Source organism: Xiphias gladius, chromosome 22 (assembly GCF_016859285.1).
Source record: "Xiphias gladius isolate SHS-SW01 ecotype Sanya breed wild chromosome 22, ASM1685928v1, whole genome shotgun sequence".
Taxonomy (NCBI): Eukaryota; Metazoa; Chordata; class Actinopteri; order Istiophoriformes; family Xiphiidae; genus Xiphias; species Xiphias gladius.
Window position 1 is genome coordinate 19946005 of NC_053421.1, and position 23606 is coordinate 19969610.

The window sequence follows — 23606 nt, forward strand, 5'->3', positions numbered from 1 at the left end:
TTTTCTCCATATGATTATATGGATAGTAATAAATATCACAAAAAAAATTCTCATATTGAGATAATATGGATTCACAGCATTGACTCAGTGGCAATAAGATAATAGGCCTGCAACAAAAATTTATTGTTATTATTGATTATTTCCCAAGTTGATGTTTCTGTGTCTTGTATTAATGTATCCAGCAGTCAAAATCCCAAAGATATTTAGGCTACTGTCATGTGTAACAAAAAGGATCAAATTCTCACCTTTTAAAAAGCTGTAAACAGCAAATGTTTAGCATTTTTCCTTGAAAAATGACTGAAACAATTCATCATTTATCAAAATAGTTGCAGATTAAGTTACAGTCAGTTGCCTAATTGATCAGTGGACTAATTGTTTTTTTAATAAGCTTGACTTTTACAAATTAAAATGATTAGTCGATTAATTGATTAGGTGACTGAAAGAAAAATAATCGGCAGCTATTTTGGAAATCGATATATCGCTTCAGTCATTTCTCAAGCAAATATATTGAAATAATGCCAAATATTTGTAGTTTCAGCCTCTCAAATGGGAAGTTTTGCAAAGCTTTCCTGTTAGCTGAATATTTTTGGGTTGTTTTTTTTTAACTTTGGGATGAACAAAACAAGACATTTGAAAATATCACCTTCTTTCTCAAGTTGTGAGGGGCATTTTTTGGCAATTTTTTGACGTTTCATAGACTAAATGATTGATTTATTAACCGAAAAAACAATCAGCAGATTGATGGTTAATGAAAATAATTGTTAGTTGCAGCCCTGATAAAATCAAGAAAATACACACCATGTGGATATTGAGATAATGCTGCCATATTTTTTCAATATTAATGTCATTGTTGCTGTCCCTATTCGCTCCTACACACGGAGGTAGACACACAGTCAACACACTTTTTCAGGCAGTAGTGAGTGTGGGCAGTGTGTTGTTGAACCAGAGGTGAAGTGTCAACTGGCAGCTCTCTGTCAAGCTGTTGGCTGGAGAAGTACATTAACACCAGACTGTGAGGTGGGGAGGCAGAGTGAAGGAGAAAAGAGGCGCCTGTGGCCTGTAACGTGGTTGTGTTAGGCCTTAACAGCTTTTCCCTAAAAGTAACTTTGAAGGAAATTATTAGTCTAACATGGGAAATTTACCATGTATTTTGGTTTGGATGCCCTGACACATTTTAATTACTTTCAGTTGATTTTTTTAGTTGTTGATCTGTTGACTATAGGGCAGTGCTTGCTACAAAACCCAACAGAAGAACTACTTCCCTAACCATGTAAAGACATATTTTAATGAAAGTGTGGTAAGCTAACATTTTACATTTTTACTTTTTACATTTTAATGTAAAGGTGAACATTTAAAGGTGTTTGTAGTGCCAGATTTAAGATACTCTCACACATCTCCCAATCACAATAAAAAAGTTCACTGGAGTAGGGCTACAACTAACAATTATTTACATTATCGATTAATCTAACGATTATTTATCTCAACTAATTGTTCCAACACAATTTCTCAGAGCCCAAGGTGACTTCTTCAAATTTGTCAATTTGTCCGACAAACAATCCAAAACACAAATATATTCAGACTACAATGATATAAATGAGTAATTGATTTGTCAAATTAGCTGTATCTTTTCCCAAACAATTAATTGACTATCATTGCTTAATTCCAACATCTAAAATTATATCTTAGGGTCCCTTTCACCTTGGCTTGTTTGAAAGCAGCATGTAGAAGTAGTGTGATCACAATGTGTGTAGTTCCAAGGAGAGAGGTTAATGTCGTGTGAGCAGTGCATCAATTTGGTGAAAGTAAATATACCTAACAGTGCCCTGAGAGCAACAGGACTCTTCTCTCACTGACACAATATTATTCTGCTGTTCTTAACACACTCTGGGAACACACACACACACACACACACACACACTAGGTGTGTTTATGAGTGTGATTACACAGAGAGAGGTTTAGTTGTCCAGCCCACCACAGCACACATCAGGTGCAATGCCTCAGGGCTTTATGTGTGTTGCGTGGACAGAGCTCGGTGTTTTAGTTCACAGGGTGCTCATCCTACACGTATTTGTGGCTGCCAGTGACTTTTGCTCTTTTAGTCTTCCAGTTCCTATGTGAAAGAGCTGGATAGGTGTGTGTGTGTTTGTATCTTTTCTTGGAGCTCCCATGTGAAGAGCTGCTTGTTGTGTGTACATGTGGCTAGTTACATGGACTGTGTAGTGTGTTAAGATGTCCCATGTGGTTAAATACTAGACTACTGGGTCCTCACAGCCTAAAATCAAGCTCTCAGTAACAGGCTCAGCCTCTTTAGAAACCAGGCGACCCCTCTTAGGTGATCAAATATTCATTGAGGTAGTTTTATCTGGGGGTTAACAGGTTTTTTTTTTGTTTGTTTGTTTTGTTTTCATTCTAAATAAAGAGACCCTGGTTGTTTGGCATTATTTTCAATCATACAATATGTTTTAGATTTATTTTTCACCTTTGAGGCATTTCACTGCTTTTCTAAAATAACTTAAAACTTTCTTCTTGTTATAAGTCTGTATGTTACCAAGTTGTGACATTTTGTCAAATCCCTGTTACAGAGATTTTAAAACATTCTTTACTTGTACCTGCGTTACCACACTATGCTAAAAATAATTTAGCTAATTGTTAATAAGTTAATAAGTTGTTTACAGTCTAGCAGTCTAGCTTGTGGACTAGATGTGGAGGGCTGCTGCAGAGGAGCTTGTTCTGGAGGAGAGGATCCCAATGGATGCTCATGCCATCTTTTTCTTATTTTCTTGTTCCTCCCTTACAATTTCCTGGAAGAGACGTCTGGCCTTTCACTGGAAGCTATACAGCACTGAGCCGAGACCAAGTCGTTCATCTTACATCATGTCTTTTTCATTCTCTGTCCCACTTGTGCCATCATCGCCTCCTCTTCTTCCTCCTTCAGCACTTCTGTACATTCCCTCTTTTCCCCATGCATGTTTTGTGTTCTCTTTCACTCTCTCTCTCTTGCTCTCCCACTGTTGAACAATAACCACAGTGTGTGTAAGTGTAAGTATAAGTGTGTGTGTGTGTGTGTGTGTGTGTGTGTGTGTGTGTGTGTGTGTGTGTGTGTGTGTGTGTGTGTGTGTGTGTGTGTGTGTGTGTGTGTGTGTGTGTGTGTGTGTGTGTGTGTGTGTGTGTGGGGTGCTATTTTTGGCCCCTCCAAGGCCACAAAGCACTCTCTTCTCTCCTGCTCTTTCTGTTTCTCTCTTCTGCAGCTATATGGCGGTGAGTACGAGCCTATAGAAAATGAAGACTATGGTGACCTCTAAGAATAAATGAGCAGCCTGCGAGGTTTACATGTTTCTGTGTGTGATGTGTAATTAAACAGTCCTGGCACAAGGTGAGGCAGGGGGCATGAAGCACCTCCAACAAGAACAATTCCTCCAAGGGAAATTAGTCTCCATCTGGAGTATTCACAGCAACCCAAATTTCTCTGGAAGTTTGTTTCCAAACCAGTAAATCTACTCTGCATTCTACAATAAAACCGCCTTGATTAGTCAAACAACTTGCCCACTTATTCATCGTCATCTAACTCAAGTTCTGCAGAATCTAAACTAAGCCAGTGTGAAATTAAAATGGAAACTAAGTCCAACAGTCAACAGTTACTCTTTTAATCTGCATCTTTTCTAGACAGTTTAAATGGTGGCAGCTTTAAACTTCTCACTCTTGCATTTTATTTAGAAAATCCAGTTTTTAGTCAACAAGTTCATAGCACAAATTGATAATGTCAAACATAAGACAATGCTTGTTGTTAGAGCTGAAGAGATAAGTGGATTGGCAGAAAATTCATCAGCAACTATTTCAAAAATCAATTAATCGGTTATGTCATTTTTTATTAAAAAAAAAAGCCAGAAATTCCCTGCTTCCTGATGTCAGACGTTGGATGTCAGTATTTACTAGTTTTCCTAGTCTTCATGATAGTAAATTTTAATATTTAAATTTAATATATTTGGATTTTGGACTGACTGAAAATGTCCTCTTCAGTTCTGGGGAAATCGTGATAGATATTTTTCACTATTTTCTGACATCTTATAGACCAAACAATTAATTGAGAAAATAATGGTCATATTCATTAACAATGAAAATATCGGTTAGTTACATACCTACTTGTACCTCACTTATACAACAAGTATTAGTCATTTAGCTGATTGTGAAATTTTCATGTTGCAGCTTATGATAATACCTAGCATTTTCAATGAATACAATTTTGAGTTAAAAGTTACCTTCTAAATTATCAATTTTTCCCATCAATGTTTTTCTCATATCCCCAACTTTGTTTTTTTTTCTTTCACTCTCTTGTGTCTCTGTCTTTCTCTATCCGTGTCTAAGTCTCTAGTCTTCCTCTAGTATTGGCCTAATGAATTTTTAATGGACTTTGTGGGAAGAGTCCAGACACTTTGGGATTCAGGCGTATTGGCTCTGATTACCCTCCTCCTCCTTCTCCTCCTCCTTCTCCTCCTCCTCCTCCTCCTCCTCCTCCTGCAGAACCCACCCTCTTCTTTCTCTCCCTCCTTTCACTCTTACTTTTTCTGCCTCACCCTCCAAATCTTTTATTATCCCTCCATCCCTCCCGTCCACCTCCTGGTCTTGTGTTTCTGTCTTCTCTGCTCCCTCTGCTTGGTGCTTCAGGCAGTTTCACTCATCCAAGCATCTGTGACAAAGACAAGGCTGTGTATACTTCTGTATGAATGTGCTATAGGCAAACACTGACTGTCTCTCAATATTTAGTGCTTTTACAGACTCTCAGAGCTGACAGTGACCCCCCCCCCCCCGGTTCGCACATCCATGCTAAAGCTGAGTTGGGTTAAAGTAGTGCGCTGCCAGCCAACTGCCGCTAATGGCTGTTCAGAGGCCCTAGCCCTGTGTAAAAACCCTGAGTCTGCAACTCTGCTGTTAGTTTGGCACAGGACTGTCAGTTGATTTGCTGCTGAGTAGGACTCACAGCTCTGGGAATCTCTCCTCCTCATCTCTTTTCTCACTCTTCTACTTTGTCTGACTGTCTGCCTGTCTCTGCCTCCTTCCCATCAGCCATTGCTCTCCTTGACACCTCAGCCCCAGGTTGATGATTGAGTCAGTCATTTCTTTGAGGCTGTGCAGTTGCAACTGAAGATATGAATTCACTTTAATTTTTTCAATTAAAAGATTAAGGATTTTTTTCTATTCAGTATCAGAAAATAGTGAAAAGAAAATGCCCATAACAATTCTCCAGATCCTAAAATGACATCTTCAAATTCTGGTTTTATCCGTAAACCATTCCATAACCCAAAGATAATCATTCAAAGGTACCCTGTGGAACTTTCTTATAAACAAACACTTCACCGTCAGTCGAATGCATTTCCTTCTTCACTACCCATTTGTAAACTGATTTTTTAAAATATATTTTGAAACCTGCATTTTTTACATTCATATTTGCATGCTAGTTCTCCTCTTCTTCCCTGCTTTTACTGTTATTCTGTTGAATAGAATGGAACTGGCAGCAGGAACATGTGTGCATGTGCATCTTATTGCTCCATAGATTGGTGTCCAAAAACTCTGAAGGGTACCTTAAACTGTCATATATTTAAGAGAAAACCAGCAAATAATCGTATTTAAGGAGGCGGAACTGGAGAATGTTTGGCATTTTTGCTTGTTAAAATTGACTTTTAAGTAATTTACTAGTTGACTCAGCTCTAAAATGTTTTTTCAAGTAGTCTTGTCAGAAGGAGAGATCACAAGACAGACAAGACAGGAATTAAGGATGATAGAAACTGAAACAACAGATTAAATGAATAACTAACTTTAAGAAATAGGACAAGAACTCATTTGAAACTGTGCCAAAATGATGGCAGTTTCACAGTCATGTTGGACTGGTGAGCGTAGTAGCAGTGTTAGAAGTCTGCTGGGGGACTGCCACCAAGATCACACAGAGGAAAAGAGGCACCGCACTCCTAGAGGGGGATGGAGAGGAAAAGGAGTAGGGGGGGCATAAGATATCTGACCTGGATGACAACAGCCTACCAGAGGAGCTATGATCTCATCGCTCCCTTAATCCCCCTCTCCCCTTCCCTCCCTCCATCCATCCACCCCCTTCTCTCCTCTCCCACTCTTGCCATTGTCTGTCTTTCTCTCTCTTCCCACTCTTGTTTCCCTGATCTCCCTCCCCCGACTCTTTTTCCACTTTCTTTTCTCTGTTCCCCGCTTGTCCTAGTGCTTACCCCATCTCGTCTTGCCTTCTTCTCTTTCACCCCCCTGCGCTCCCTCCTTCTCTTCGTCCTCCTTCTCTTAGCTCCCTTTGCATCACTTTCTACCACCTGCCCCTCACTTGTCCCAACTTACAACAGACACACACACACACACACATACAGTTTTTGACGCACTTGCACTCTCTCTAGTGTCCCAGGGCAGAGATTAGGCGCACCCCTATCGTCAACCCTCCACACCACTGTCTACATTATTGATGCCAAGTCAGTCTATGAGTACGTGAGGGTCTCCCTGTGTGTGTGTGTGTGTGTGTGTGTGTGTGTGTGTGTGTGTGTGTGTGTGTGTGTGTGTGTGTGTGTGTGTGTGTGTGTGTGTGAGAGGCCTGCGCATGCATGCTGTAATGGCTATCTGGTGTCTCCCCTGGGAGGGAGGGGGTTGAGGGAGGAAAAGAGCCAAAGAGAGGGAGAGTCAAGGTCAGAGAGGTTAAGTGTGGTGCTGGGGGGGTTAGGTCATGCTCTGCAGGCTCTTCCCGCTCTTTCTGTCTTCCTCTCTCGTCTTCATCCTGACCCACAGCTTCACACAGATCGTACACCCACACAAACAGATTCCAAAACAATTCCCCTCTGAAATTCTCCTATCAGGCATACAAGGCTGATGAAAAATATCAGTGTGTGTATGTGTGTGTGATAGCTGATCTGGTGTGAGTCAGAACAGCTCGGCCTGGATTGGACTCTGAGTAGAGAGAAGGACAAAGACACCTGTTCTTGCTCTCAGCATTCCTCTAAACATAATCCCTACCATCTTTCTCTCTCTCTCTCTCTCTCACAAAGACACACACCGACACAGACACACACACACACACACACACACACACACACACACACACACACACACACACACACACACACACTGTCACAGAAGTGGCTGTTGTATTGTCTTCAAAGTATGCAATGTGGTCTCTTTGATGTAAAGGTTTTGACAGGTAAACTGATGGGTTATACAAAGTACCCAACACCCTGACATGTATATGCACAGTACACACCTGTGCACTGTACCCATACCTCTGTTTATTTACATGGTCACTTTGATATAGCTAATGAAAGTAAATCATGCATCATTTCAGGCAGAGAATGTCCTCTTGCGTCTATATACACACAGCGCGGCTGCTGGTCCTCCAAGTATTTACAAGGAATCGATTTCACTCAGTGACCTGAAATATGATGTGTGTGTGTATAATGACCTCTGTGGTCCATGCCAAAGTCAAAACGATCATTACAGTTGCATCTTTATAGACATACACATGCACACAAAGTTACTGACTGCACAAACAGTAGTAGTATAGTAGCTTAAAAGTTGTGGTTGTGTTCTTTCTTTTTTTCTTTTTTTTTAATATCCATCCTGTGTCTGATGGACCTTACTTGCTCATTTATATACAGACAGTTACACGCCTGGTACAAACTCTCAGTACAAAACAGTCATCTACTGTTGGACACTGAGTAGCTTCAGTGGAGCAGTTGCCAGCTCGACAGCAGCACCACAGGGTCAATGGTTAAGACAAGGTCAGCACTACTCATTTGTTCATCTCAGATTGGGAATGACCAGCTACCTTTTGACTTGACTTGACTAGACTTTACACACATTACTTGCTTTGACATAGTCAGCATCAGTTGGCCACGTCTGGAAACATTGTTCTGTCCTCTGCAGTAGGAGTGTGATCGGCCAGGTCAGTATTGTCTTGATAGCCCCTTGGAGCGATCCTCTGTGATTGATGTACACTTAGGGTTTGATCATGCCACAAGTATTTGTTTTAATGTTTGAAAGAGAAAGAGAAGGTGGAGGGTGGGAAGAGAAAAAGGAAATAAAATGACAGTGAGTGTTGTTTCATTTGCATGCTAACTGCTACCTACATATGCAGGTCTGGAAAGTTTGAGAAATTACACAAGAACAGACAAATCAGTTTATTTAGTTTTTACACCCATGGTCATTTCACACATTGTGATGTTTGTTATAAGGGACAATAATCTGTACTTTCAATAAAGTGGCCTGCACAGCCTGTTCGTTGACTGTCGTAGGCCACATACTATCTGCATAATATTCAACTCTAATAAAATCCTGTCTGGATTTTGGAAATGGAAAATGTGTAGGCATCTTGTACATTGTTTGACTGATATTCAGAAATCTTTATTTTGAATTGCAAAATGTCTCTGAGTAGGTGGGACAACTGAGTGATTCATTGACCATGCCTCTCAAATACATCATTGTGGAGGAAAACTGTCAAGAAATGATGGTGAAGAATAGCTAGTAGCCTACATTTAATTAGTAAAAAGACACACAGGAAGATAAATTTCCTTTCAGCCTATTTTCTAACTAAAAACTGGAAACCTAAATGTGCCTGTCCCAGCTCGGTCACTCACATAGCATAAGAGGCAAGATTAATAAAGAAGTTAATTCATGTTGATGAATCGCTCCAGTAGCAACACTTATGTACAGATTCATAGATACCGTATCTGGCAGATGTACTATCAATGTTATTTTGTGTTATGCAGCAGTGACTAAATGGTGAGAGCTTGCTAGCGCAGCAGAGATTATCAGGTCTATCTATCTCCGCCTCAGGCTGTCATCCAGCAAATCCATTGACAGGCCTGCATATTCGTAATATGAGGATTTTGGCCTGTTTGTTTCCCAATCTACAGCCTGGCCCATCTCATTTCCTCTGTTGTCATTTTTTATGTCTTTCTGTGTCCTCTCAAGGTAGGATATAATAGTAAAATTAATAAAGTAAGTGGAAATGCAGAAACCCCAGCCCATTGTAAAACAATAGCCCTGTAGTTAATACTACTTTTCTGAAGCTTATGGCTTTAAATCAGTGTTGCCTGTGTCACAGGGGTATTCATTTAACTCTGTGACTATTTTTGAAGGTGTAGTTTATATTATTTCATTTGGTTGCATTTTAGTATGGTGTTTGTAATATTCCTCCTCCATAGGTGTCAATCAGATGGACAAATGGGAGTCCATTGTAACACCAGCCTTAAAAAAAAATATAGAATTGAGTCAACATACTCAATAAAAACTGTAAATTAGCATTTATTGAAGGGCTATTTTATTGCATTGCATCAGGGAGGTTATTCAATTTTTCTGTTTATTCAGTGTAATGTGACGCTTTACAATATTTGCACCAAACATTATAAACTAACGTCAGCGTCATTAAATTTTCTATACAATGACACTTTAGCAGGGTGGATGCCATTTTCTTTGGTAACTCAACCTCCTCACTTGTGCGTTCATTAGTGCTATGAGGATGATTGTGGCTAAAATAAAATCCAGTCCAGGCTATATCAGGCTGAAAAATACACTTTTATGGTCTATTTTACTCAGTCGTGTCAAATTTTCTCGACCACCCAGGCAACAGAATGTTAGTGGGAGACATGCACTAACGTTTTTAAACGTGCGCTCTGGCACTTAAACTCTTTCAAACTTGTACATTTGGGCGCACACATGCTCATACAAATAGTCATATACCCACGCCCACAGTCTCATTCGGCGTCTCTTACTCTGCGTTTCCTTCAAACAGCAGGCGGAGAGAGATAGAGGGATAGACAGGAGAGATGACTGGCCATGTTGTTTTCCTCCGGTCATAGGAAAGAGTGACTGCATGAGAGGAAAGAGGTGGAGGAGAGGTGGAAAGGTTTGCATGTGCCTAACTGTTCCACAAAGCCCACTAACACTACAACTTTTAGTGTTATAGTTTCAGTGTGTGTGTGTTTCCGTTGAATAGCTACTGTGGTGTGGTGGTGACCTAATGACAGTAGAGGAATGTGGTCTATGTGTTGGTGCCCTTGCACTTAAAAGTTAAAAGAAAAATTTTCGGAAATAAATTGAAACTGACAAAAATAATTGGTATCAACTATTCTCTATTCCATTTTTAATAGAACAGACACATTATTTGATTTTTGATGTAAGATATTATTTTAAATAATTCAACAAAGGAGAATGGCACGGACAAAAATATTGGGACCCTTAACCAAATATATTGTAGCATTCTCCTCGACCAACCTGCTCTAGTTTTCTCAGGTTTGATGGGTGCCTTCTCCCACCTATGAGTTTCAGCTTTTTCCATAGATGTTCAATTGGATTAAGAACAGGACTCAGAGCAGGCCACTTCAGAACGGTCTGATTCTATTCTTGGGTGCTTTCAGATGTATGTTATGGGTTATTATCCTGTTGGAAGAAACCATGACCTGCAACTGAGACAGAGCTCTCTGACACTGGGCAGTATGTTTCTCTGCAGAGTGCCTTGATAATCTTCTGATTTCATTGTGCCCTGCACAGATTCAAGGCACCCTGTACCAGACACAGCAAAGCAACACCATAACATAACTGAGCCTCCTCCATGTTTCACAGTGGGGGATGGAGTTCCTTTCTTTCAAACTTTCAGTTTTTACTTCTATGAACATAGAGCTGATGTGACTTACGAAAAAGCTCTAATTTTGTTTCATCTGTCCAAACAACATTCTCCCAGAAGCATACTGACTTGTCAATATGCATTTTAACAAACTCCAGTCAAGTATCTGTTTTGATGTTTTCATTGGTTTATTTTACACCATTCAAACTACCCTTCTGTTCAATCTGGGGTCGATTTTCCTCTTGTGGCCACATCCATGTAGGTTAGCTACAGACAATGTATCTTAAGCTTCCTAAAAATATTAGCAACTGTGGTTACAGGAACAACAAGTTGGTTGGCGATAGTATCGTAGCCTTTACCTTGACCAAGCTTGATGATTATTTTCTCCCTAATCCATCCTTCTCTCTCTCTTATCCATGTTCAGTGTGGTGCACACAAAGATACCAAACAACACAATGAGGAATTATCTTTTTTTGATGACTTTCTTTATTTAAATAGGCTGAATGACTAATTACAAGAGTGACGACACCTTTGATAATAATTAAAGAAATACGCCTGAAATATCACTGCAGTCCACTTATTATCACCATTGAGCAAAGAGCTTTTAATTTCAACACTTGTCAGGAAGAAGAGAGCATTGTTTCAATTAGGTGTAAGGATGCCACCACTTTTTGGCTACCTAGACGGTCCTTTAAGATTAAGACAATTAAATTTAAACCCGCATCCTTGCAGGTCAGGGCATGTTACATTGCCTCTAATGCCATTGTTTGTGAGATCTATTACCTTCTTCGTTTCCTCTCTTCTCTTTACTTTTTCCCTCCCTCCCACTGTGCCAGACTGCCCAATAAAGGAGAAATTGCTTGTGAATAACCCACAGAATTGTTCAAAGATTGACTGGAGAATAAAAGAAAACCCAGGGAAGACTTGGGGGTGGCAGTGAAAACAGCTATGTGCAATGTGAAATATGATTGAGGACACTCCAGTCTGTGCTTGACTTACATTGTTGTATGTTATCTATACTTTGCTACACACCTATAATCCTCTTTTCTCTTATAGAACAGACTCCACTCACCTGATTCAGCTGCAACTGTTGACTCCTAAAGTTAATTGTATCTTTGGCTTTTCTTTTGCCTTGCTTTAAAGCATTTTTCTCAAGTCTGGAGAAAAACCACTGCAGAAACAAAAGTGACTCACCTCGGTTCACATATCCCTCAAATAAAATGCATTTATAAATCAATAAATATGACTCATGCTCTCCACATCACCTTTCACTTTTCCTGGCAACATTCAACTGCCCCACATTAACCCTCCACTCTCTTTATCTCTCTGTTTCAGGGTTTGCCTTCCCAGAATGGGCTTACAAGCCTGAGTCGAGCCCCGGGTCCAGGCAGATCCAGTTGTGGCATTTCATCCTGGAGCTGCTCAGGAAAGAGGAGTATCATGATGTCATTGCCTGGCAAGGGGACTATGGCGAGTTTGTCATCAAGGACCCAGACGAAGTCGCCCGACTGTGGGGGGCCAGGAAGTGTAAACCCCAAATGAACTACGATAAACTGAGCAGGGCACTGAGGTACGATGACAGAGAAACTTGCTGAATATGTTTTTTTTTGTTGTTTTTTTTTTATCTGTATGTGGGAGTGTGTATTCATTCATAGTTATTTGCTCCTACTCTTGACCTTTAACTGCTCTTTCTATGGGGACCAGCAAATACACCAACTGGGCTGTTTTTCAAGAAGCATAATTTTGCCACACTACAGTAATCTTGATTATAATAAGGATCTGCAGACCGTACATTGCGGCATATTCACATAAACTTTTACCACATCCTCAAATATAAAGAGCCCACATGCTCCAGTTGAACCACTGATGGACTTAGACCTTTTAGTCAAGTCAGACAAAACACTATTTTCTGTTTGGAAGAGCCAAGGCACAAATATAGATCCACACTGCACTTTGAACAGAGAGTGTTGTTATTACATAGGAGGAAGAAAATTAACTATGATATACAATATACTGTATAACATTAATTCAAAATCACTGACATGATAAAGACCAGACTAAGGGTGATTCAAAGACCTTTATGAATCAGCTTCTTTAGGAAGCTCAAATGGATTAGGAAAATAGGCTGGGTCCCCTCTGAAACTATGCCTGATGAGTGAGCTTGCAGTAATCTGTCGGAGCCAGTTTCCCAACATTTGAACATAGACCCATGGCTGTGGTGCGTTGTAACTTAGGCAGCAGGAATAAACAGGGGCTTGGTGGACTGACTGCTGGCTGCTGGCTCTTGGGATGTGGAATGTCATCATTTTAAGGGGGGAATGAGTCTGAGATATTGTGGTTTGTGAAGTGTTACCAAATACATATATTTGGGCTCCCTATGTATGTACATCAATATCTTTGAGTTTTCAACTCATGGACATGGGCCAAAATTGCTCCTTTTCCAGATAATTCAAGAAGAACTGGCAGGGGAGGAGAACTGCTGAGCTGGACTAGAGATATTTTTGGGTGTTGGCAGGAATATTTGGGGAACCCCTAAGCTTGCCTGTGAAAGAGGTAGACTTAAAAGACTTGCCCTTATTTTTTCTTTAAAATTTTTGGGGCATTTTCTGCCTTGTTTTGATTGTCGGCAGTCGACTGTTTTAGAGGAAAGGAAGGGAGAAAGAGATGGGGAATAACAAGCAGCAAAGGTCCCTAGTCAGTGGCAATTTGGTTTCTTTGTGCAAAAAGGATGTGTGCACAGATCGAATGATCAGATTTTTTATTTTTTTTTATTTTTTATAAACATATGTAGTTAAACCAGCGCTCGTGCAAATGTCTAGTAAATGAGGTGATGACTCTTGAACCAACACAGATACCCCTGAGGTTACAGTCATTGTGAAGAAACATTCTGTAATCCAAACTGAGAATACCAGCTGTGACCGTGGCAGCTGATTCCAGTTACAGCACCTGCAGTCACAGACCTGCTGAAAGCATTTCATTCAGACCCACAGACTCCATAGTTTTGACTCTCTGGTTCTGTTTCACCCAGACATTAGTCATGCCTGCATGGGCACTAATAGCATTTAACCAAGTCTATAATACTGTTGCAAGACTGACCCATGGCCACATGCCTTCGCATGGTATTGACCTGGACAAGTTTAGCTACTATTATTCTCTAAGTAGAGTTACAACACTGACATTTGGCCGGTCACACCTTTACACCTTTTGGTTAAAGTTATATCCATGGATGCCAGCTCTGCCAAGCTCCTTAGCATGTTACAACAGTGATTGGGCACAGTTTTGGTTGTGACCCTAGCATCAAGTTCAGATAAATATCCCATGGAAATATGACTCAAGCAATATCATGGTAAGGCTTTCTGCTAATTGTTTATACTCTATAAGTGGACATGCTCTTGGTTGTTGATCCATAGTGTTAGTTAACTCCATGATGAAAAGTCAGTAGTTTACGTACTGAGATGTCAGTAAAGCCAATCTCTTCTAGACCAACAAAATAGTTGGGGTATTGCAAAAAAAAAAAAAAGTACCATAAAATAGATAAAATCTAAGCTACATGACAGCTTTTAATTGTTTGTACTTTTTGTTTTCATAAATAGACATTAGTTTACAAAACTTTTGATTATAGAAAGAACCGATAGAAGATAAATGTAATCAGTTTTGAGATCTTTACAAAACTTAACAATGATTGCTCTCTGCACTTTAAAGTCCTGTATTAAGGACATCGCAATATCACTTCGGAACTCTTCTCAGTTGATATCAGTTGTGGTAAGCACAGCATCTCATTTACTTTGTCATGTATCCCCAGTTTGTTCTTTACTCTCAAACAGGGCCAAGATTAGGCTAAGCACTTTTTAAAAAAGCCACATAGGCTATTAAGGAAGGGAAATGCATTGAATTGCTTAATTTACAGGTGGGATGTCTTATGTATGCTCATTTACACTAGTGAGAATAAGATAACGTCTGATACAAATGGGATCCTATGGGGACAGAGGGAATTAACATGGACTACTAATGTGTGCCTACATGTGATACACACACACATTCAAACTTTGAGTCCGGATTTAGAATTTCTGAATTAGGGAAAAAAGGAATCTGGATCTCGTGGTGAGGCTGTGTATTTATAGCATGTCCATCCTCTAAAGCTGTAACAGATTTGGATTTTAGGCTGCAATAAGTGCTTATATATAGCAGGTCTTAGTGCCCTCTGATGGACCAGCCTTAGAGCCTGATTATCAACAGGTTTTCTACACAGGAGTTTCCCCTCTGGCACTCTTGTGTCCTCATCCACCCTCCTATAGCCAGGTTGTCTCCCTCTGTGCCTTTAAATTGAACAGAGTCGCTTCAGGCTTAGAGTGAGGAGGACAGTCAACAAAAGAGCAGACACATGCACACACCCACGTCCATGTTGTCACCTGATTTGACACCAGAGCTGTCGTCAGTCCCTTCACCTCAAGATATACTGGAAAAGAAGCTTCTTAAGGCGCACATCAATAGTAATGTGGCACACATGCACACATGTACATGATAACAGTCCCCATATGGAGCAAGCTGCTGGATTGCAGGCCACCTTGTGCCCCTCGTATGGAGAAAACCTGGAGTCTGCTAACCATGTAGACCACAGTCAGCATCTCGCAATTAGCATACACACACATGCGCACATACTTGAAAAGGCATGCCTGTTTTTGAAGTGTTCTTTTTAACACTTAGCCTTTTATAATTATTATTTTTACCTCCATGATCTTATTCTTTCCTGTCTGCCATGCACATGGTGGAAATTCCCTTAATCAAGACCACTGTATTGTGTGTGTGGACATGTGCGTATGTGTCGGCTTTCCGTTGAGGGGGCACAGCCTCAGTCCATGCGTCATCTTGGACTCCCGCTCCCACGGCCGCTGTGAAATTCCCACTCCTGTTGAGAGGATTAAACTCACACTGTGCAAGTTGTGTGTTTATGGGAAAGTGTGTGTGTGTGTATGTGTGCATGTGGATGTGCTGGACATTGAAAGAGAAAAGAGTGTCATTTCATAGCCTAGTTTTTAAATGTATTAATGAAGGAGTCTGTCGTTGGGTCTTGTTGCAAAAAATCAAATGTTTAAAAAAACAAACAAACAAAAAAACAAAAATAAAGTAATAAACTGTTAAGACCTGTTGCTGTTGTCCAGAGTACGTCAGATCCTTCATGAATTCAGCTCTTTTCAAGTCATACTCACCTTCTGCTTGGATATTCCTCAAGCTCTAATGTCAGTGATGCCTGACATTTTTAGTGCTAGTAATGAATAATAGGAAGGACATAATCTTTAACCCTCAGCTGCATTTTCATAATGAGGGATCATGTTGTAGTACAAGGAAGTAAAGCCTCTCCTGTGATTCCCTGCACCACCAGCTTGCTCTCATAAATGAGACTTGTACTGATTGACAAAAGAGAGTAGGGGAAATGAAGCCTGTTGCCAATCAGTCACTGCAGAGTGCTGACTTAATGAGTGTAATCATGCTAAGAGGTCCCAGCTCCTACAGACCTCCAGGCCCCCTGTCCTTGCAGTCAGCAGTCCACGTTGGCTCCAACACGACATTCAGGGGTCAGGGGGGACTGCCACACACAGCTGGCAAGGATTAAAAACACAGCACGTGCACATCCACATACACAAATGCACCATTGTACACAGACTCTTACCCATGGATGCTTGCTTGGACACGTTTGGGGTGTTTGCTTCATTTCCAGCTTTCTTTTAGCTGCGATAGGCTAGCAGAGCTAGAAGATAAACACCGCAAAAAAAGCATAAAAAAAATAAAGGTTCCACAATATTCCTGGAAATTAAACATTAAACATTTTGTTTATTGTATGCTAAAACTACATGAGATCATGCATCTCACATCCCATTTTTAAATGAATTGATAGTCCCATGGTAATATGTTATACCACTGTTCCATTCTTGCCCTGAAATACTGAAGCCATTTTAAACTGCTGCACTAAAATTGGTCCTGATGTACATTTAGAAGTAATCTCATCGACCACGTTCACAAAACATGCAGCAGGAAATACTGCTGCATGTGCATACAGTGTTACTCACCTAGCTGGCTGGGCCTGTTTGTAGGTCAGAAGGCCTCTCTCTGTAGCAGCACATTGTGTGGAAACAACCAGGGCCCAAGAGAAAGTGCAGAGGGAGCACCCAGGGACAGTACCACTGTATGACTTTGTGTTCAACGTATGCTTGTGTGCATTGTCTTTCCATTGTCTTTATCTACAGCATGTATGTGTTCAGCGTACATGAGCCTTGTGTATATGGCATTGTCCCTGACTGAATGAGGCCTCTATTTTCTATGAGGGAGGGATGCACACGAGCTGCATACACATACACACACACACCAGATTGTGCTCGAGGACATATTCGCACCCACAGAGCATGTGACCGGCCTAATCGGACCCTGACCAGATCCTGCTCTTCACACACAAACACAGAGACTGTTAACAGCCCCCCCCCCCCCAAAACGCACGCACGCAAGCAGGCACACACACACACACACACACACACACACACACACACACACACACACACAGACAGATCATGTGGCACCTTGTATAATCATACCGCCAGCCCAACCCATATCCCTACACAAATGCATTTAATTTCCTTTTTGAGACAGTAAACACTTGTCAAACTCCTACACAAAGCACTGTCACGTCTGCAACTACTACACACACACCTGAGTGTAAGCAGTTGGTGTGTGTGTGTGCATGTGTGTAGAAGAGGATCTGGCTGGGATGTGTGTGTAACAGTCAATGCTGACGAAAGATGTAGAAAATAAACATTGGGCTCATGGGGAGTATTGTAATCCCAACTTCCTGTCACAGTCAGCGCCTATTTACAGCTCAACAATGGGCAAGGCACAGGCTGTGCACGCACACACAGGCAGGTCGGTTCAATTCATTAATTCATTTTTAGTGTTGATGTGTGTGAGTATATGTGTGGAATGATACTGAAATAAATTGGTGAGCTCATTATAGGTCATATTATAGGTTAATACAGAAAGTTGGCCATAGCAGCCAGGTCTTTTGTACCTCACTATTGGAATATATTTAGTCCCCAGAAAATTCTTGTTCACTTTTTCCATCTTTTCAAATAGTGCTATGTATCAAACCTCAATACTGTAATGAATACAAACCAGAATTTGTCTGTTTGGATCAAATGCTTTGTCAGGTAACATTTTACACGGCAAATTAATTGCTGAGATGTTAGAACGCGGCCACATCGCAACAGAATAACACAAATGGGCGCAACGAGCATGATTGTAAAAGTTGTAAACAGACCAGGTAAGCCAAACTTATTTGACACCTGTATGATTGTCTGACCACTTGTTTTTGTTGCCCTGTTGGACCTATTATTAGCGACTTTCCTGCTTTCTGAGATCTTAGAAATGACTTGATGTGTACTCTATTATCATATACAGTAAAACCAACGGCTAGAGCTACAAAAAAATAAACTTTTTAAAATTAAATTTCTAATAAACAGTAGTTATCCTTTTGAGTCATATTCAAATTTTTAATATTCTCTGTTTTAAGTTTTTGTATGACTGCTTGTATTAAATATAGCTGTGTTTCAGACATTTGGCTTGTTTTGTTAAATGAAAAAATAGAAGGGTATAGGTGGAAAAATTGTTTATATTACTCAAAGTTAGACATCAGCTAATATTGTTTTGATATGGAGGCCAAAATTCAGGTATTGTACTGACACCACTATAAATAAATGTCAAATAACACATTAGTAAATCTAATACTCTGGTATTTTCCCGTAAATGGCTTCGAACATGTCTAAAGTGCTGTTTTGAAATATCTGTGTTCATTCATTGCGGTGTTTCTCTCTCTTTTTCTGCTTTGTTCGTAATGTTTTGGATCACAGCAGGTCTGTGTAATCGCAGCCTTAATCCCTGGCCTAGAATCACACACAGTAACAACTGAGTTGATAGAAAGCCTCCCCTCTGTTTCCCTGAAGGCTTTGCCTAAATCCATACTTGCATTGATTGTTCAATCTTCTCTTTTGGTTAAACAGAGAGCGGGATAAAGCACCATCTTCCTGGATGATACATTCTGGGGGTGTGTGGGGGCACACATGTGTTTGAGTATGCCTGAATGAGATGGCAGTTATAGAGTCAGGATATGGGAGAGGTGTGTGTGTGTGTGTGTGTGTGTGTGTGTGTGTGTGTGTGTGTGTGTGTGTGTGTGTGTGTGTGTGTGTGTGTGTGTGTGTGTCTGTGTCTGTGTGTGTGTGTGTGTGTGTGTGTGTGTGTGTTCGTACTTGTGTGTGTAAGGCGAGTGTGGTGGGCAGCTAAACACAGGCACTCAAAGAATCTCTTTCTTCTCTTTTGAAGTGAGTTCAAATGCTCTTCAAAGACTGTCTGCCTGTATGACGGCGCAGGAGGAGGGGGCATGGAGAAAGAATGGGTGACCATGTGCTCTAAACAAAGCTTCAGTTGCTGTGGCTAGGATTACTCAAAGTTGTTTTGTGCTTCCAACTATGCATTTCAGCGTTCAATGTATTAACAGCATGTGTGTGTGTGTGTGTGTGTGTGTGTGTGTGTGTGTGTGTGTGTGTGTGTGTGTGTGTGTGTGTGTGTGTGTGTGTGTGTGTGTGTGCAGCCAAGCACACACAAAATTTAAGTTGGCTTCACTCCCTACTAGCCAACTGCCACGAGCCAGGGTCAGACAGATGTGTCAACAAAGTGATATTATTAGTGATGTTATTAATACACTGAGTTGTCAGTTTATTAAGTACACCTATCTAAAACTGATGAAGTCTAATACAACAGTCCTGCAATAAATCCTCCCTTTATAAAGGTTATAATGTTCAGATTTTTATTTGGACTAGGGTGTCGTACTGTGAAGACCCACGGAATGGGGCACAATGCAAAGTTCATCCCTCTTCTTTTTCTATGGGAAGCAAGCGAGATTAACCAGAAACATGATAAAAGGGAGGGGTCAAAAGTTGAAAAAATTAACTCTGTGCACAATTTGCCTGGAGGCTCCACAATGATCTGTAGAAAAACTGACAACAACAAAGTGATGCAGTGGTGGGACAGAAAGTTTAGTCTTTACATGCTGTGGATAAATGTCTATGGAGGAGAATATCATTACTTGAGTTTCTGGGATCCCTCTTTTGTATGTCACTTGCCTCCATGATTACAGGTTCAAACAAAAATGAAGTGCTGCTCGGTGCAAAGTCACACAAATTATAGAACGCTGTAGGTTGCTTATTTACAGTGTTTGCTAACAAGCATGCTACTCATGAGCAACGAGCAAGACGTGCCACAGGCAATGTCACGCAGATTGTTTGCTTCCAGCAGATCTTCACAGTTAGACTGCATTAGTTTTACATAGCCATATGATGTATGTCATGAAATTTTTCTCCAATTAGGTTGCAACGATGGTGTTTAGTAAAAAAAATAAATTACTTTTACGTTGGTTTTTTGTTTGTTTTCAACCCTTGCAATCTATATTTATATTGGACCCTCACGTTGGCCATAGGACAGCTTGTTGACTTTTCTGTCATCAGCTAATTCGATCAGTCCTGTTGTGGTTTTAATTCTGCTTGACTTCCTGTCTGTTCTCTGTCTGTCCCCTCACTCTCAACTGCTTCTCTCCCCTCCTTCCCGGCCCGTGTGAGTGTCTCCCCTAGAGCAGAAATTACATGCTGCTTTGTGCCTGGCGTAAACAATGTTTTCAACAGTGCAGGCCTGTCCTGTCTCTCCCTCTCTCTCACCCTCTCCCATCGCCTCAGGGGACGAGTGAGGGGGGATAAAGAGAGGGAGGTGGATTGATGAGAGAGAGAAAGAGAGAGAGAAGGAGAGAGGTATCAGTGGGATAAAGGGAGGAGAGGGGGAGGGTTGAAAAGAACAAGTGAAAAAGAACAACGGTCTGTTCCCAGAGCAAAAACGGCCCAACAAGTCTGTGTAATAAGCATAATAAGAGGGGGTGAAGGGCGACACCTCCCCACCACCAAACAGACAGACAGACAGGCACACACACACACACACACACACACACACACACACACACACACACACACACACACACACACACACACACACACAGGATAACTACCATTCAGTATAATGATAGTCAACTGGCTCTGATTAACTCAGCATTACCTACATACCCTGAAGCCCCTATCTTTGCTGGCACACTTCACTTAACTTGTGCCAGCAGACACATGCTGGAAGAAAAGAAAGCAAAGACTAGTGCTATAAAAGCAAATAGGCATGCAGACATGATGTGCATAGTGCAGTCTGGTTAAATCCCGTGCTTAATAGCAAGAGATAGTGTTGAAAGGATAGGTGGTGGTTTTGGTGATCATGGCACTCAAGCTTGTTCTCTCTCTCTGATGGACAAACACACCATCTCTGTTCGTTTCTTGCTCTTTATCTCCTCCTCTTTCTGCTCTGTCTTGCTTACTGTGTTAGGGTTGGCAGCCACAGATCCAGAGGTTACATAAAGTGGAAGTGGATCTGTGGAAGAAAGCGGAGAGATGTTACATAAAGAGCTGTAGCTGGACAAAGGTTAATAAAAATGGAGCCTTGTACTGTAGGCAGGAGGCATGGGAGAGAGAAAGCTTGAAAAAAGAGAATGGCCATTACATAAACAGATAAAGATGGGGTGAATTATTGGTGGCTTTGCTTTGGTGTTACATAAAGACACAGGTCCATCTAGCAAAGCGAAAGACAGAATGTGTTATTGTGTGTGACGCTTACCTGACGAAATCTGAACTCAAAAGACCCTAAAAGACACATTTCTCTAATCCCTGGCCTTCTTTGAAACAGATATAGATTATTGAAGATACTACAGATACACAATCCACACAAAGTAACACATGAGTCACACACACCTGTCAAAACATGCATACAACTGCTAACACCCTTTTGACGTTGCAATCCACACAGGCTCAAAATAGCCTAAAATTTGTCTACGGTGGTAACGCTGCACACGTTGACCTCTGATCTCTTAATTGTTTGTTTATCCCCACACACAACATCACGCTGCTGCACTGTAGCTCAGTCCATCCAATGCTTCTCATCTATCAATCCCCCCCCCCCACACACACACACACTTTCCCCCCACCCTCAACCCCTTTCTGGGTCTGCTTTGTGCAAATGTCACACAACACTCTGTAATATCTATCATGGGGGGGGGGGTGAAAGGCTTGTGCTTATTAAAGTGTGTGCTTGAGTGTGCAGGCTCATCTGTAATAGTCTCAGTGACTTCGGGAACAAAATAATATTTTAAAATGAGGTGCACATTTTAATTTAAATGTTTTAGTGTCATTAAATGGCCAGTATTTCTATTTCTCTGTGGTATACGGCAAGATCTTGGCATACGATTATATGCAGTCAGTTATTTAGCCTTGATATGTGTGTTTACATCTGTCCTCACATGTTTTAGGCATGTATGAGCACAGTGACTTTTCTTAAGATTTTTAATTATCTCTTCTGTTTTATGCTCTTTTCCAGATACTACTACAACAAGAGGATCCTTCATAAGACCAAAGGCAAGAGGTTCACCTATAAGTTCAACTTCAATAAACTGGTTTTGGTCAACTACCCCTTCATCGACATGGGCTCCACTGGTAAGCCTACGTAGTCTAGCAGTGTGTGAGCATGCCTGTGCATGCTCACGTAACTCCCAATCATAGGATAGCACAGGATAGCACGATTACCTAAGACTATACGAGATAACATTATATTGTATTTCTCATTATATTCCCCCTCTTTTTTTTTCCTTCTCAATCTTTCCCTTCTCTTGACATCTCCAGGAAGCAGTGTTCCTCAGAGCGCCCCTCCTGTCCCCACCGGTGCAGCGACCCACTTCCGCTTTCCTCCTTCAACACCCTCCGAAGTCCTCTCCCCCAATGAGGACCTACGCAGCCCCGGCGGCATGTTCAGCTCTGTGGCCCGACGAATAGCGCGTGGCTCCGTCAGTGACTGCAGTGACGGCACCTCGGTCAACTCTGAGATTGAGGAGGGCAACACAGGAGCGGGAGAGGAGAGGGGAGAGAGGGGTGTGAGCGGAGGAGGAGGAGGAGGACCTGGTGGAGGAGGAGGAGGCTACCGGAGTATCATCCATCCCCGTCTGTCTCATGAAACCCTGTTCCGCATGTATGGAGGACCAGGCAACCCTGCCAGCCACCCAGGTTCCCGTGGTCCGGCAGGACACCGGATTCACCCAGAGCCCCTGTCCCCCTTCCCTGTGTCCCCTCTTCCAGGGCCAGGAGGAGCTGGCCTCCTAGCCCCTCCCCTGTCCCCAGCGCTCTCTATGACCCCCACATCTCACCTAACCTACACTCCCTCGCCCACCCTGTCCCCCATGTTAGGCTCCCACTTTTCCTTCAACCCAGAGGACATGAAGCGCTACCTGCAGGCCCACACCCAGTCGGTGTACAACTATGGCCTCAGCCCCAGAGCTTTCCTCCAGTACCCCAACATCGTTATTCCTCAGCCCCACCGGCCTGCTGCAGACAAGGCTGGTCTGAGCGGAGAAAGAGGAGTGGCCGAGAGAGCAGAAAGAGCAGCAACAGCAGGCGTAGGAGAGAGGGGAGGAGAGCGGCACCACCATCCACCTCTGTCTCACTCCGCCCACCACCACCCACATCCACCTCACTCTGCCCATCCTCACCCCCATTCCCACCCCATGCATCACCCACTCCATCTGGGTGAGGAGCCTCCACACATGTCTCCCTTCAAGTTCAAGCTGCAGCCACCACCACTAGGCAGGAAGCAGAGGGAGACTCAAAGCCAGAGCAAACCCAGGCAGAGCTCGCTGTCCTCAGGCTCAGGATCCGGGTCCATGTCGTCTACCTCTGGATTGGGCTCCTCGCTGTCATTCGGCAGTGACCTGAGCTCAGCCAGTGGCTCAGGCCTCATCTCTGCCTCCTCTTCAACACAGTCTCTAAACAGTGCGGGACTTCCCAAGATAAAGGTGAGACACACACTGTGATCTGTGTAGTACTCT

General features: G+C 41.9%; 1 protein-coding gene across 1 annotated transcript in view; it reads left to right on the forward strand.

Moving 5' to 3' along the window:
- Positions 1 to 23606, forward strand: part of erfl3 (Ets2 repressor factor like 3) — a 51850-nt gene that overhangs the window by 23494 nt on the left and 4750 nt on the right. The window contains exons 2-4 of the mRNA XM_040117502.1: positions 11951 to 12185; positions 22109 to 22224; positions 22411 to 23573. Coding sequence (XP_039973436.1) covers positions 11951 to 12185; positions 22109 to 22224; positions 22411 to 23573 — 1514 coding nt within the window. The remainder of the gene's footprint in view (positions 1 to 11950; positions 12186 to 22108; positions 22225 to 22410; positions 23574 to 23606) is intronic.